The sequence below is a fragment of the Grus americana genome, chromosome 2 (genome assembly GCF_028858705.1).
Source record: "Grus americana isolate bGruAme1 chromosome 2, bGruAme1.mat, whole genome shotgun sequence".
NCBI classification, from domain to species: Eukaryota; Metazoa; Chordata; class Aves; order Gruiformes; family Gruidae; genus Grus; species Grus americana.
In genome coordinates, this window is record NC_072853.1 from 119,094,300 (window position 1) to 119,106,596 (window position 12,297).

Consider the following 12,297-nt stretch of genomic DNA (forward strand, 5'->3'; position numbering starts at 1 on the left):
ACACTTTCTTAGGGGTCCAGTTTATTTCTGGTAAAGCATGCCAGGATGTTGGGTAAGCAGTGGACAAATTTGAACCTGTGCAAATTTTATCTACAGAAACTGTCCCAACTTTGAAGAGCCAGTTACAAACTGTTAATCAGAACATTTTTTGTTCAGCCCAAGCAGGAAATTTTTAAAAGCTAGGTTTTTTGATGTAGATGAGCTGTATTTTTAAAGTCTGCTTCACTTTATCAGCATCCTAAAAACCTAATTGTTCTGTGTAGTATAAAATCTATTCACATGTTTAGTGATTGTTAAAGACCTGTTTGTCTCAGTTGTTAAGCCTTTTGGTGGTACTACTAGCTTCTAAGCATAAAATCCACAGGGTTTGGTTTTGGTTTTTTTTTTAAACACCATTTCCATTTGGCTTTCTAGTTTAACGCCAAGCATCACAAAATAGATGATTAAAAGCATATGCTGAGGATTTACACTGGTCTTGCAGAAGTTAACTTCTTTCTGTGATATTAACTGTCACTGTCAAATGAGGTGGGTTTAATGCACAGTAGGAAGAGTTCAGAAATAACTGCAAACCAAAGCAATTGTAAAAAGTTAATTATTCTTCAAGCGTTTAGTCTGAATAGCAGGTTACTGCTATTTCACATGTCAAGGTTAGTATTTCATAGCAGCAATGAACCACTTCACATAGTAAAAAAAAAAAAAAAAAAAAAACCAGGTCCATACTTCGATGTTTTAGTGCATTGGCTAGTGTATTTATGGTTCTAATTATGAAAGACTGACACTTTTTTTCCTTTTTTAGCTGAAAATGGTGAAGGCTTCCATATAATTCTGAAGTGATACCACACAATTGCTAGACTGATACTCCACCGCAGAATGAAGTCCTGCCTAAAGATTACGAAGATCATCCAAAACCTTAGGATCTAACTTCACCGTATAAGATGTTTCATATTGAAAACACGAAATGACCTTTCTAATGAGCTGTTTGATAGGTGAGCTTTCTTATCACTGCCATAGCTAAGTGTCCTCATGAGAGGTATAATGCCATGACAGCTTATGTACAGGCATGGAAGACAATGTAAGCAAAGGTGCTTGCCCTTTACTGAAATAAGGCAAATTATGGCCAGTAGATACAGTTTCTAGAAGCGAAGCGCTGTTGCTTTTCTATTCTCTGTATCCAGTTGGAGATGAATGTAAACTCATTTTGGGGCATTTACCTTTCTGTGCCAGTTTGTCTGTTACTTGCTTGTACCTTATGCTGGTTTTATTTTTTGATGTTAGCAGAGCACATATTAATCTGTGTGGAGATGAGTAGTTAAGCTGATAGTGATCAGGTCGTCGGGTCTTTGAGAGTAAAGCTGTCAAAACAGCTTCCCGTGTAAATTGTGTATAAGAGTGTATGTAAGAAGTGTAAATGCCAGAAGCGGGCTTTGAAGAAGCCCTAGACAGATGCAATATATGCATGCAGCAAACTGCATTATCAGTAGTACCTTATTGGAGGGATTAATATAAATCCTATGGGGTACCAAGTAATTGTGTTTTGCTTTAACAGATTTAATGGAAAAGAATTGCCTATGCATCTTTTATGTTTAGTTTCCTAGGTTCTCTGCGGAGCACTGCTGCAGTTTAACTCTTTGCTTGTAAAATTGTGGGTTTAAAAATACTAGCAGTGAGAGGTGGATTTTTATGATTTAGTGGAATTATGCTGATGAGGGAAGATGATCCACTGGCACCACAGGGCTGTCATAGCTTTCAGCGACATCAAATAAATTGCTTAAGAAACACTAAATATACACCATTTTAGTCGCCTTCCCAGCAGGTAAAGGCCTTGCTGTAGTTGCTATTATGGACAAGTATCTTACCTTTTCTGTTGCCCTTTCTTTGCCCTCCCATACATACTGTACAGCTGTTACAGTGCCTCTTCTACCTGACCAAATAGTTACTTTGCTTTTTCAATATTTTGGATATTTCTTGTAAAGACATGGCACAGCATTTCCTATGTTAACATTAAGTTTCAACTGGTTAGGTACTTAAGAGGGGAATATTTCAAAAGGTAGTAAGTGGCAGTTTTACAGCTGCCCTTTTGTGCCTTTGAAAAGTTCCACCTTGATCTCCAGCTTAAAAGCTTGGGAATAATTTGCTTTTTATGCTGCAGTGTTCAACATAAACAACTACTACAGCATGTAAAAAAGCAACTTTGATTTTTTTTTTTGTTCCCTCTTTCATAACTGGCTCAAGTGCTTAGCAGAAAAGCTTCTTAAAGCTGTAGCATTTTGAAAATTTGAATTCATCAAAGCTAGAGTTTCTTTCCTGTTTTTATTGTTTCTGCACTGAAAGTAAAAATTTATGTACTTAAACATTTCTGCCTATAAGTTGTTCATCTTTGGGTATTGTTTGGTCCTAGTATTTTCTTGAACTGACACTTGTGTCTTTTCAGCTCACACCATATTCAAATCCAAATGTTTTATAAAAGTGGAAAAATCCTTGATTGGAAAGTATCCAAGTATCTAATTTTAAAGATTATTGAAAGTTGTACAGTAGTTTGTCCAGCTCACTTGAAATTGGAATTAAATTATGGCACCAGCAAATTGCTTTTGTTTTTTAATAAGATGTACACATTTCAATTTAAGTATAATAAATGTTTTTCAATAATTTTGTAAATGTGCTTTCTTTTCGTTTACTTTTTCCCCCCCAACCATATTAGAGATACTTCTGCTATTAAGATTTTCCTGCAAGACCTACCCGAGCAACAATGGTAGGTAAAGGTAAATAGTGGAAGCAAAGCAGCTCTGTGGTTTATCCTGCACACAGATCTTCTGCTTCTAATAGAAAACATAGTTACATTTGAAATAAGTGAAACATTCAAATTTGACATCAGCTGATTGTTTATTTAAGTGTCTTATATCAGAGTAGGTTCCATTTGTTTTTGTACATCTTTAATGCGATAGACTTACAAGGTTCATTATGTTCTTAGGAAAAAAAAAAAGCCAACAAAAGGCAACACATTATGACATACCTGGTACCACTGACTTTACTGGTACAGTTGAGAATAAAATCTGCTTAAACCCCTCCATTACTGCAGTATTGTAATGGATCTCTACATATGATTGTACCAACACTCCTCCACTACTGTGCAAAACAAGCCCTGCTTGGCTTATTTTGGAGTAGTAAAGAAATCTACATACTGTGCTCTCATCTGTAATTTATCCTCCGAGATCTTAATTTACTGTCCCCTTCATTGGTGAATGTGTGAAGCATGAACACAACACAGCCGCTCTTGTCCATAAAAGTCTCTTCATGTTGACACTCCTTTTTCAAAGTAGCTTAAAATTTGGGGGGTACTGTGCAGCAGTAGCTTCTCCAACTGCTTTTTAAGCCAGTATTTCCATTAATTTTTCAGTAAAGACACAGGTCTTGAACTCTTAAAACATACACGCACACAGTCAGTCTTACACAAAAAAAGCTTTCTGAACTGTTGAGTAGTTTATCTCAGATAATTAAGTTGCATAATATAAAAAAGTTTATCTAACCCTCTAGCACTGAAAAACTTAGGATGAAAGCATGGCCTTAAGAGTTAATAGCTAGATTTTTATAATTATTATCATTCAGAAGTTGACAGCTTCTTAAATAATCCAAATGTGAAGAGTTTGGCTTTCTACATTTGAAAACCATAGGTTTGGTTTGTTCAACTCTGGCCTACAGCTTGATTTGCCCATCTGCTTGCTGTGTCCCTAAAACGGGTCGGACAAACAGCTTGACTTGAATTCCCTACTCCATCAGCATTCCTGTAACCGAACCTGGTTTCCATGCTTCATCTGTAGAAAAGCATGAATAACACCACTCCCACCCCTCCTTTCTAAAACCGCTGCATCCTTCCCTTACCAACCGAGAAGGTAACTGAGGATGCATGGGAATGGCGCTTACTGAAACGCCATGTGCAAGTGTGGCGGCCAATTACAGTAGAGTGCACAAGCTCTACCACAGTGGACTTTTTACACCTTTTAAAGGCTGATGGCATCGGGTGTGAAACGTGCTTCAGTGATGGGCAAGCTTTAAACTAATACATAGTTCAACTGAACCAAGTTCAAGAACTTGAATATTATTTCTATTTATATCGTTATCTTGAGGTACTATCTTACCTTTTGATGTTACCTATTATGTCCTGTTAGGTAATTAAATATGAAGCTGAATCATGGAAAAGTATAAGCTGTTTTGCTATAAGAGCTCATGATTACCTTGCTTTTTTTTTTTTTTTTTTTTTTGGTCAACATCTGCTAAAGCTGATTTGTCCTTAAACCTGTTGAGTTCCTTGGTGTGAGGGACTGGAGCCCCAGGTTACATTAGAACTTCACACTGAATAGTGCTTACAAATGCAAATTAACTTCCAAGTGTCAGGAACTTTCACCAAGTAGCTGCTATGCTGAAATGCCCCCCCCCCATTTTACAGGGTACTTCAGTTCTCATGCCAACAGAAGGAAGGAGTTACTAACAAACACAAACCGAAGCATCACCAACTTAATCCACAGCTGCACATTACGTTAAGATTTTTACCTGGGAAAAAAAATAAATGCTTTTCTTGTCACAAAACTGGATGACCAAACACCACCATTAGAACTGTCAGAAACCAACTCCTTCTGCTGACTTGCAGTCCTGTTCTTTTCAACAACAACAACAAATTTTTCTGTGTGGCTGCACTTACTGTCAAAGAATAATACAGCATCTGCAGAGGCGCTGTCCGCTCCCTCCTACCGAAGGAGGGGGAGTTACTGGAGCAAAGTAAGCATGAACTTTCACATGAGGTAGATGAGCCTGTGGATGAAAAGTCGGCATTGTAACAGGAGAGAAATAAACATAGCGAGTAAAAAGCAACAGTACACCTCAATTACTGCCAACAAGTCAGCTCTTGTTAAGGTTGGCTAGCTAAAAGGAAAGCATCTATATGCTTGGTACTAGCCAAGCTGTCTTCTCCTGACATGTAATTCTCATGTCACATCCAGCTAAGGCAGCTAACGTCTGGGCACAATGATCTGCTCAGGGTTCCCGCTTATTCCCCAATAAAGCACCGATCAGCCCAGAGAGCTCCCTGTCAAGAGAGAGGCGTGTGCTCTGTTGCCGGGGAGAGATGGACCCCTGGCTACCAAAGACAGACTTGTCTGTATCTCGTCTCCCACATTGCCTGCTTCTCTCATCCTAGAAAGCAGCACGGAATAGAACGGGGCACCTGCCCTCACTACCAGGGACAAGCTTTCCAATTGCAAAAGCATTTGAACAGAAATCTGGGATAGGAAACTGCAGAAAGTTTAACAGTAAGGCTAAACTGCTGCACCTCAAGGTTGGCGGTCCCTGACCTAATGGGGGAGGTACACGGAGGAAATCCTGGCTGGATTCCCGGGCCTGACAGCCCTACAACCCATTAACTGAAATCTCCATGCAGCTGTTTTGCTACTGACTCTGTACATTGTCTATTTTAGGAGAGTTAAAGAATGCCACTACACAATCCTAAAAACATAGAAGCCTGTATTGGAAAAGATACAGAAAACAGAAGAAAAGTACTCATCAATCCAACAGCAAAAGTGTCGTAAGTAATAAACAGAATTAGACAATTATTGCTGCTCATATAGAAAAGCTACATTACGTCCCTAGAGATGGGGATCTAACGGAATGATATTCAGACTCTGTTTTTCCACCTTCCCTTGCCTGGGACATCTGCAGGATTCATACAATCTCAAGCAGTATCGACAGCTTGGGCATTCCCACCCGAACAAGTCAGCAAACACGTACTCTGATTCGTTTGATTCCAGCTCGTGTGACTTGCTGACAGTCATACAGCTCAATTCTCTCCAAGTTGTGGCAGTTCTCCAGGTGTTCCAGAGTCACATCAGTGATGAGAAGACAGTTATCAAGCTCCAGTACCTGCAGCCTCTCGTGACCACACGTACTGTTGCTCAGATGAAGAATCCCATCATCGGTGATCAATTCACAGTGAGATAAGCTCTAAAACAGAGAGGCAAACAGTTAATGACAACAGTCAGTCTGAAGTTACTCGATCCTCTAAACATCAGAAGTCCTCTTCAACTTCCTTCACTCTAGTGGTTAAACAGTTATAAAGAATATACAGCTGAAATCCAGAAGAGTAACAGAAGAAAAGGCTCTACATCACAAAAGAAGAGCTGTACTTGAACTTTGCTTCAAAACAAGTAGAGTCCCAAAATACGCATCACTGGCAAACCCCTCAGGCCCCTCTGCTCTCTACAAATGTGGGAATTCTGTTTCACTTGTCATGCACCTCCATTACCGATGGGTGCCAATACCACATGTGCCGTGCCAGAAATGGAAGACAACTTTAAAGGATGATCAAGAACATACAGGACTAGACAAGGCTCTACTGACAGGAATTACTGTTTTCACAGCTACCATGTTTTCATACGTACCACTGGGACCAAAAGCCTGTGCAAGTCCACACAGATAAAGAACAATCAGACTGAAGTGATTTGCCAAATGATGATTTCAGGAAAACTGTGAGCACTTAGCACCTCAGCCTGTACATACAAGGAATAATAAACATCTTGTACAGCTGCAGGAGCAAGTCTTTTCTGCAACAGTCAGCATAATAAACAAAAAAATTCTGCTCCTCTTCAGCATATTTTTTTACTCCCTTGAATTTCACGAGCATGGAAAAAGTTGCAGCATCTCGGGCAGGAGCACCACATAAAGCAGTTTCCAGGTTCCTTTAGGGAATTCATGACTTTCAGAGAAGCAATGATGATGACAACAACAGGAAACAGACTTTCCTCAAAGGAGGCTTAAAACCCACTCTTTGTCACCACTGAAATGAACGCTCTCAAGTCTTCTGCACTAGAAACGTGCAGGATCTATGAACTCTACTCCTCTCGCCCTCGGCTCTGAGGTAGCTCTTTGCTTTCTGCTCAGCCCCGTGCCTTGCCTGTACTTGTACCTAAGTCTAGTGGTGACTGGTTTTGAAGTAGTGTTTCCTTACCACAAGTTTTGGGTTTTTTTTTTCCCCAGACAGTAACTGATGAAGAAAACCTTGCAGCAATCTAAAAATGCTTTTTAACTTGTCACAAGCTAACTAGCGTTCAAAAATACCTCCTGCCAATAATCCCAAATATGCAACCCTTCACTCAGTACATCACATCTATCTTTTATTTCAGCCTGACAAGGAAGCCCAAGAACTACCAGCCATAGCTTACCCTTGTTTTACCCTAGCTAGAGTCACAAGCATTTCTTGCCTGCTATCAGACACGTGGAGTCTGTCCTGCCTTTAGAACAACTTGCCCCTCAATTACTTTCCCCCCGCCCCCCCTCTCCTTTGCTCAACAGGATGAACACATACCCAAAGAAGAGGCTGGGAGACAGGTCTGCAACTCCCCTTGAGTCTGATGGGGAGACACCCATGTTACTCATTCACCAAGTGCGAGCAGCTGGCAGTAACTCCACACAACACAACTAGCACACACTGTCTCCAAAAGGCAACAGAAATGAAGTGCTCACCCCTACCAAGAGTGTTTTATCTTATAACACGTTTATATTCTGCAAGTCTATCAACCCTTTAAAGACTTAAGTTCTCTCCTATACCTACTTTCTGTACATGTTCTGAGCATTTGATTTGGCTCACAGCCTGGAAACAACCAGCAGTTGCAGGGTTAAAGAACATTTATAATGGCCCTGCTGTTTCAAGGAAGGACAGGAGGTTATGTGAAGCCATCAGCTACGGCAGTGGTCTGCTGGCTAATTAAGAGTTTTCCATCCCAGGAAGTAAGCAGCTTATAAAATTCAGCTTTCCTGACACACTGCATTTGGTCCTGAAAGGACAACACAGGATGTACAGCTGAATTCGCAGAACTTTGTAAAACAAATATGCCAAATGAGACATACTCTGTACTAAAGGAGAATTACTTGAAATCTTTAGAGCAAAAAGAGATGGTAAAATTCTTTTTCTTGTTAATACATATTAAATGCTGTGTATAAATCAAATATGGCATGATACGGGGTGACAGTAAGAAACAATATCATCAACATAACTGAAGAATTCAACTGTCTTCTCATCTCCAGAAATGCGTATTTTACGGTTTCTCTAATAATCTGAATGTACAAGTGTTAAACACTTTCACCAGAAATTACTTCTCAAGTCCAGTAATAAAGGCTTTAAGTACTCTGATACTGATGAAGATGTAGCAGTTGGTTATAATTGGTCTAACAGTACTTTTGCTTATTTCCACTGTCTACTGAGTCTCCAAACACCAAGAAAGAAATTTAAAGTTGATTTCTGCATCTTCAAAATATTTATTTAAACTGAAAATACACCCTAAACATATGGTAAAGCACAGCCACAAAAGAGTTTCCACCAACAGTACATGATTTCACATTTGAAGCCTCAAGATTAGCTCATGTAGGATATTTGGCACCTGCTAGTCTGTTCTTCCTTTCCCTGTAACTCTCAGCAACCACCATTCAACTCACAGTCTTTGAGTAGTTATCCTTGCCACACACAGGATACATACATCAACAAAAAAAAATATCATTTTTTCTGATTCCCTTAGAAAAGGTATGTTATTTTATCAATGCCACGCTTCCCTGTCTGTGGGCTAACACCCAAAGGCCAGCAAACAGGAGGAGGTTCAGAAAAACACTTGGAAATTAGGAGGTTTTATGATATCTCTGGTAAAGCACTGACAGAACTGGTACGAAAGATCCCTTGCAAGTACTGGTTACAATTGGGATTACAATACAAGAACATATCTGTTGCAGAACAGAAAGCGTCCCACATAAACGGCTCCACATCTGACAACTCGTTTGACTTAACGTTAAGAATCATGGTACAGAAATGAGGTCAGACAATAAACAAAAATAAAAACCAACAACAATAAAAAAATAGTGAACAAGCTCCTTTTTAAAAGCCATCTCTCTTCATATTACTACCTTAGTAACACTGAATGAGTAACACTTACTAATCATACCACAATTTAATTAATGAAGCAGCAAACCTTCCTTTAATCCCATCTAAGAACAGATTATAGAGCTACTGGTTCTCTCACGTAGATCTGAAGTAGTACATAATAAATCTACACTTAGGGGACAACTGGCCCTAAATACAGGAGCTCCTGTTGTAAGGACAGTCTAGTAATTCTGGAGTACTTTAACTGAAGAACAGCCAAATTTATGTCACCCGAAATTGTTTTTGACATTATGAAAGATCTAAGCAACCACTCCCTAGAAAACAGTTCTCTGAAATACAGTAAAAGCAGGGTAGACCACTGAAGGCATCTCAAGCCTCTCCAATTGCCCTCAAAAAGTCTAGGTCAAAAGAACCTTCCATAATTTACTACATAAATGTAGTCCTTGGGAAAAAACTACCTACTGACTACAGAGTGATTACATTTATCTTCACTGAGTGGTTTTGTTTATGTAAAGTGTCATACTCCCTAAGAAAACCATTAGTGAACAGTTAAGAGTATCTAATAAAGGATCTGAGTACTCTAAGTTGAACTAAGTAATCAAATATGAAGGATGTCAACCATAAAAAATAAACTTTCTGGTTATTACGTATTGATTTGGTATTTTTTTTCCATCACACAACACATGCAAATATTTTAGGAGTAATCTACTTTTAGAATACTTACAAAACTTGCATATATTTTGCACAGTACCATACTACATCAGGAACTTTTTCTAGCTACAGAGTAAAGAGCCTGTTTTTATACTGCAGGAGCTGTGTATGTGCGTGGGTTTGGGGATGTATTAAAGTTCAGGAATGAAGAGTTAAACTTACCAATGCTTGTAGCTTAGGGCAGTGTATAGAAAGTTGTATCAATGTGCTGTCAGTTATCTAGAAATAAAAGAAACCAAACAATCATAAGCAGCAGACAGTAGGAGAGCCAACCCTCAAAAAAGATATCTCTTTCTCTACCAGATGAAGGTTCTGTTATTTCTGGAAAACACTCAATCATCTGTTGCTCTTCAAGTATTTCCTTGTATAGAATTTCTCAATAATTATTTTTATTTACTACTACAAACAACCGAGCGACCTTGGCGTTATCAGCATCACAGCCAAATAGCCAAAAACTCCCCCTTGCCCCCTGGCACACACAGAAAGGTCAATGATGCAGAGGATCGGAAGCTTGCAATGGCAAGGACCATCATGGGGAAGAGACTTCCCCCAATGCCTGAGGCACCCTTGCAGAACTGCTTCACCGCTCTGCAGACTGAAGAGGAAAGACCCGCCACATCAGGGGAGATGCTGGAAGTGAGTAAGGCAGCCCGGTTTGCTTCTCATGTAACAACTAAGAAAAGGCGACGGGTGACAGTAGTAGGCGACTCTCTTCTGAGAGGTACCGAGGCATCCGTTTGCCGACCTGATGCACTGTCTAGAGAGGTGTGCTGCTTACTGAGGGCTCGGATCAGGGATGTCACTGAGAGACTACCAAGCCTCGTGCAGTCCACTGACTATTATCTGCTGCTGTTGTTTCAGAGGGCACCAGTGATACAGCCAGGAGCAGTCTGAGGAGTACCAAGGAGGATTACAGAGCCCTGAGAGTGGTGGTAAGGGACTCTGGAGAGCAGGTATTTTTTTCATCAGTCCTCCTGGTCACAGGGGAGGGGTTAGGTCTGAGACCATCTAAGGAACCTGAAGGTGCACAAGTTCATGGGACCTCATGAGATGCATCCACGGGTCCTGAGGGAACTGGTGGATGAAGTTGCTAAATCACTGTCCATGATATTTTAAAAGTCATGGCAGTCTGGTGACATTCCCACCGACTGGAAAAGGGGAAACGTTATCCCCATTTTTAAAAAGGAAAAAAAGAAAGACCTGGGAAACTACAGGCCAGTCTCACCTCTGTCCCTGGCAGGATCATGGAGCAGATCCTCCTGGAAACTATGCTAATGCACATGGAAAATAAGGAGACGACTGGTGACAGCCAACATGGCTTCACTAAGGGCAAATTGTGCCTAACAAATTTGGTGGTCTTCTACGACAGAGTTACAGCATTGGTAGATAAGGGAAGAGCAACTGGCATCATCTACCTGGACTTATGCAAAGCCTTTGACACTGTCCTGTATGACATCCTTGTCTCTTAATTGGAGAGGCATAGATTTGATAGATGGACCACTCAGTGGATAAGGAATTGGCTGGGTGGTCACACTCAAAAGAGTTGCAGTCAACAGCTCAAAGTCCAAGTGAAGACCAGTGGCAAGTGGCATTCCTCAGGGTTCAGTATTGGGACTGGCACTGTTAAACATCTTTGTCAGCAACATGGACAGTGGGATTGAGTGCACGCTCAGCAAGTTTGCCAACGACACTAAGCTGTTTGGTGTGGTCAACATGCTGGAGGGAAGGGATGCCATCCAGAGGGACCTTTACGGGCTTGAAAGGTGCGCCCGTGCAAACAGCATGAAGTTCAACAAGGCCAAGTGCAAGGTCCTGCACTTGGGTCAGGGCAATCCCAAGCACAACTACAGGCTGGGTGGAGAATGGAGAGAGAGCAGCCCTGAGGAGAAGGACTTGGGGGTATTGGTTGATGAGAAGCTCAACATGACCCAGATATGTGTCCCTGCAGCTCAGAAAGCCAACCGTATCCTGGGCTGCATCAAAAGAAGTGTGACCAGCAGGTCAAGGGAGGTGATCCTGCCCCTCTACTCAGCTCGCGTGAGACCCCACCTGGGGTACTGCGTCCAGCTCTGGGGGCCCCAGTACAGGAGAGACATGGAGCTGTTGGAGGGAGTCCAGAGGAGGGCCACGAAGCTGATCAGAGGGATGGAGCACCTCTCTTATGAGGACAGGCTGAGAGAGGTGGGATCGTTCAGCCTGGAGAAGAGGGGGCTCTGGAGAGACCTTATAGCAGCCTTCGAGTACCTGAAGGGGCCTGCAGGAAAGCTGGAGAGGGACTGTTTATCAGGGAGTGTAGTGACAGGACGAGGGGTAATGGCTTTAAGCTGAAGGAGGGTCAATTTAGATTAGATATAAGGAAGAAATTTTTTACGATGAGGGTGGTGATACACTGGAATAGGTTGCCCAAAGAGGTTGTGGAGGCCCCATCCCTGGAAGTGTTTAAGGCCAGGTTGGATGAGGCTTTGGGCAACCTGGTCTAGTGGAGGGTGTCCCTGCCCATGGCAGGGCAGGGTGGAACTAGACGATCTTTAAGGTCCCTTCCAACCCAAACCATTCTGTGATTCTATGATAAACACAGCACTATTAATAAAAAACAAAGCACATTCAACTGAAAGTACTTATTGGTACTGCATTCTTACACTGGATGTTCAATATTCCTTTTCATATTAAATCTC

At 41.1% G+C, this 12,297-nt stretch overlaps 2 protein-coding genes across 10 annotated transcripts in view; one reads left to right on the plus strand and one right to left on the minus strand.

Moving 5' to 3' along the window:
- UBP1 (upstream binding protein 1) overlaps nucleotides 1-2,655 on the plus strand; it is a 58,395-nt gene extending 55,740 nt beyond the window's left edge. For all 5 annotated transcript variants that reach the window (XM_054815271.1, XM_054815272.1, XM_054815274.1 and 2 more), the window contains one exon: nucleotides 797-2,655. In XM_054815271.1, coding sequence (XP_054671246.1) covers nucleotides 797-834 — 38 coding nt within the window. In that variant the 3' untranslated portion in view covers nucleotides 835-2,655. The remainder of the gene's footprint in view (nucleotides 1-796) is intronic.
- The window catches only part of FBXL2 (F-box and leucine rich repeat protein 2), a 67,173-nt gene that overhangs the window by 7,219 nt on the left and 47,657 nt on the right, over nucleotides 1-12,297 (minus strand). For 2 of the 5 annotated variants that reach the window (XM_054815280.1, XM_054815276.1), the window contains exons 13-15: nucleotides 9,785-9,841; nucleotides 5,776-5,988; nucleotides 4,177-4,803 (exon numbers count right to left, since the gene is read on the minus strand). In XM_054815280.1, coding sequence (XP_054671255.1) covers nucleotides 4,696-4,803; nucleotides 5,776-5,988; nucleotides 9,785-9,841 — 378 coding nt within the window. In that variant the 3' untranslated portion in view covers nucleotides 4,177-4,695. Of the gene's footprint in view, nucleotides 1-2,878; nucleotides 3,416-4,176; nucleotides 4,804-5,775; nucleotides 5,989-9,784; nucleotides 9,842-12,297 lie in introns of those variants that run through there. The other 3 variants (XM_054815278.1, XM_054815277.1, XM_054815279.1) reach the window with 3 other exon arrangements.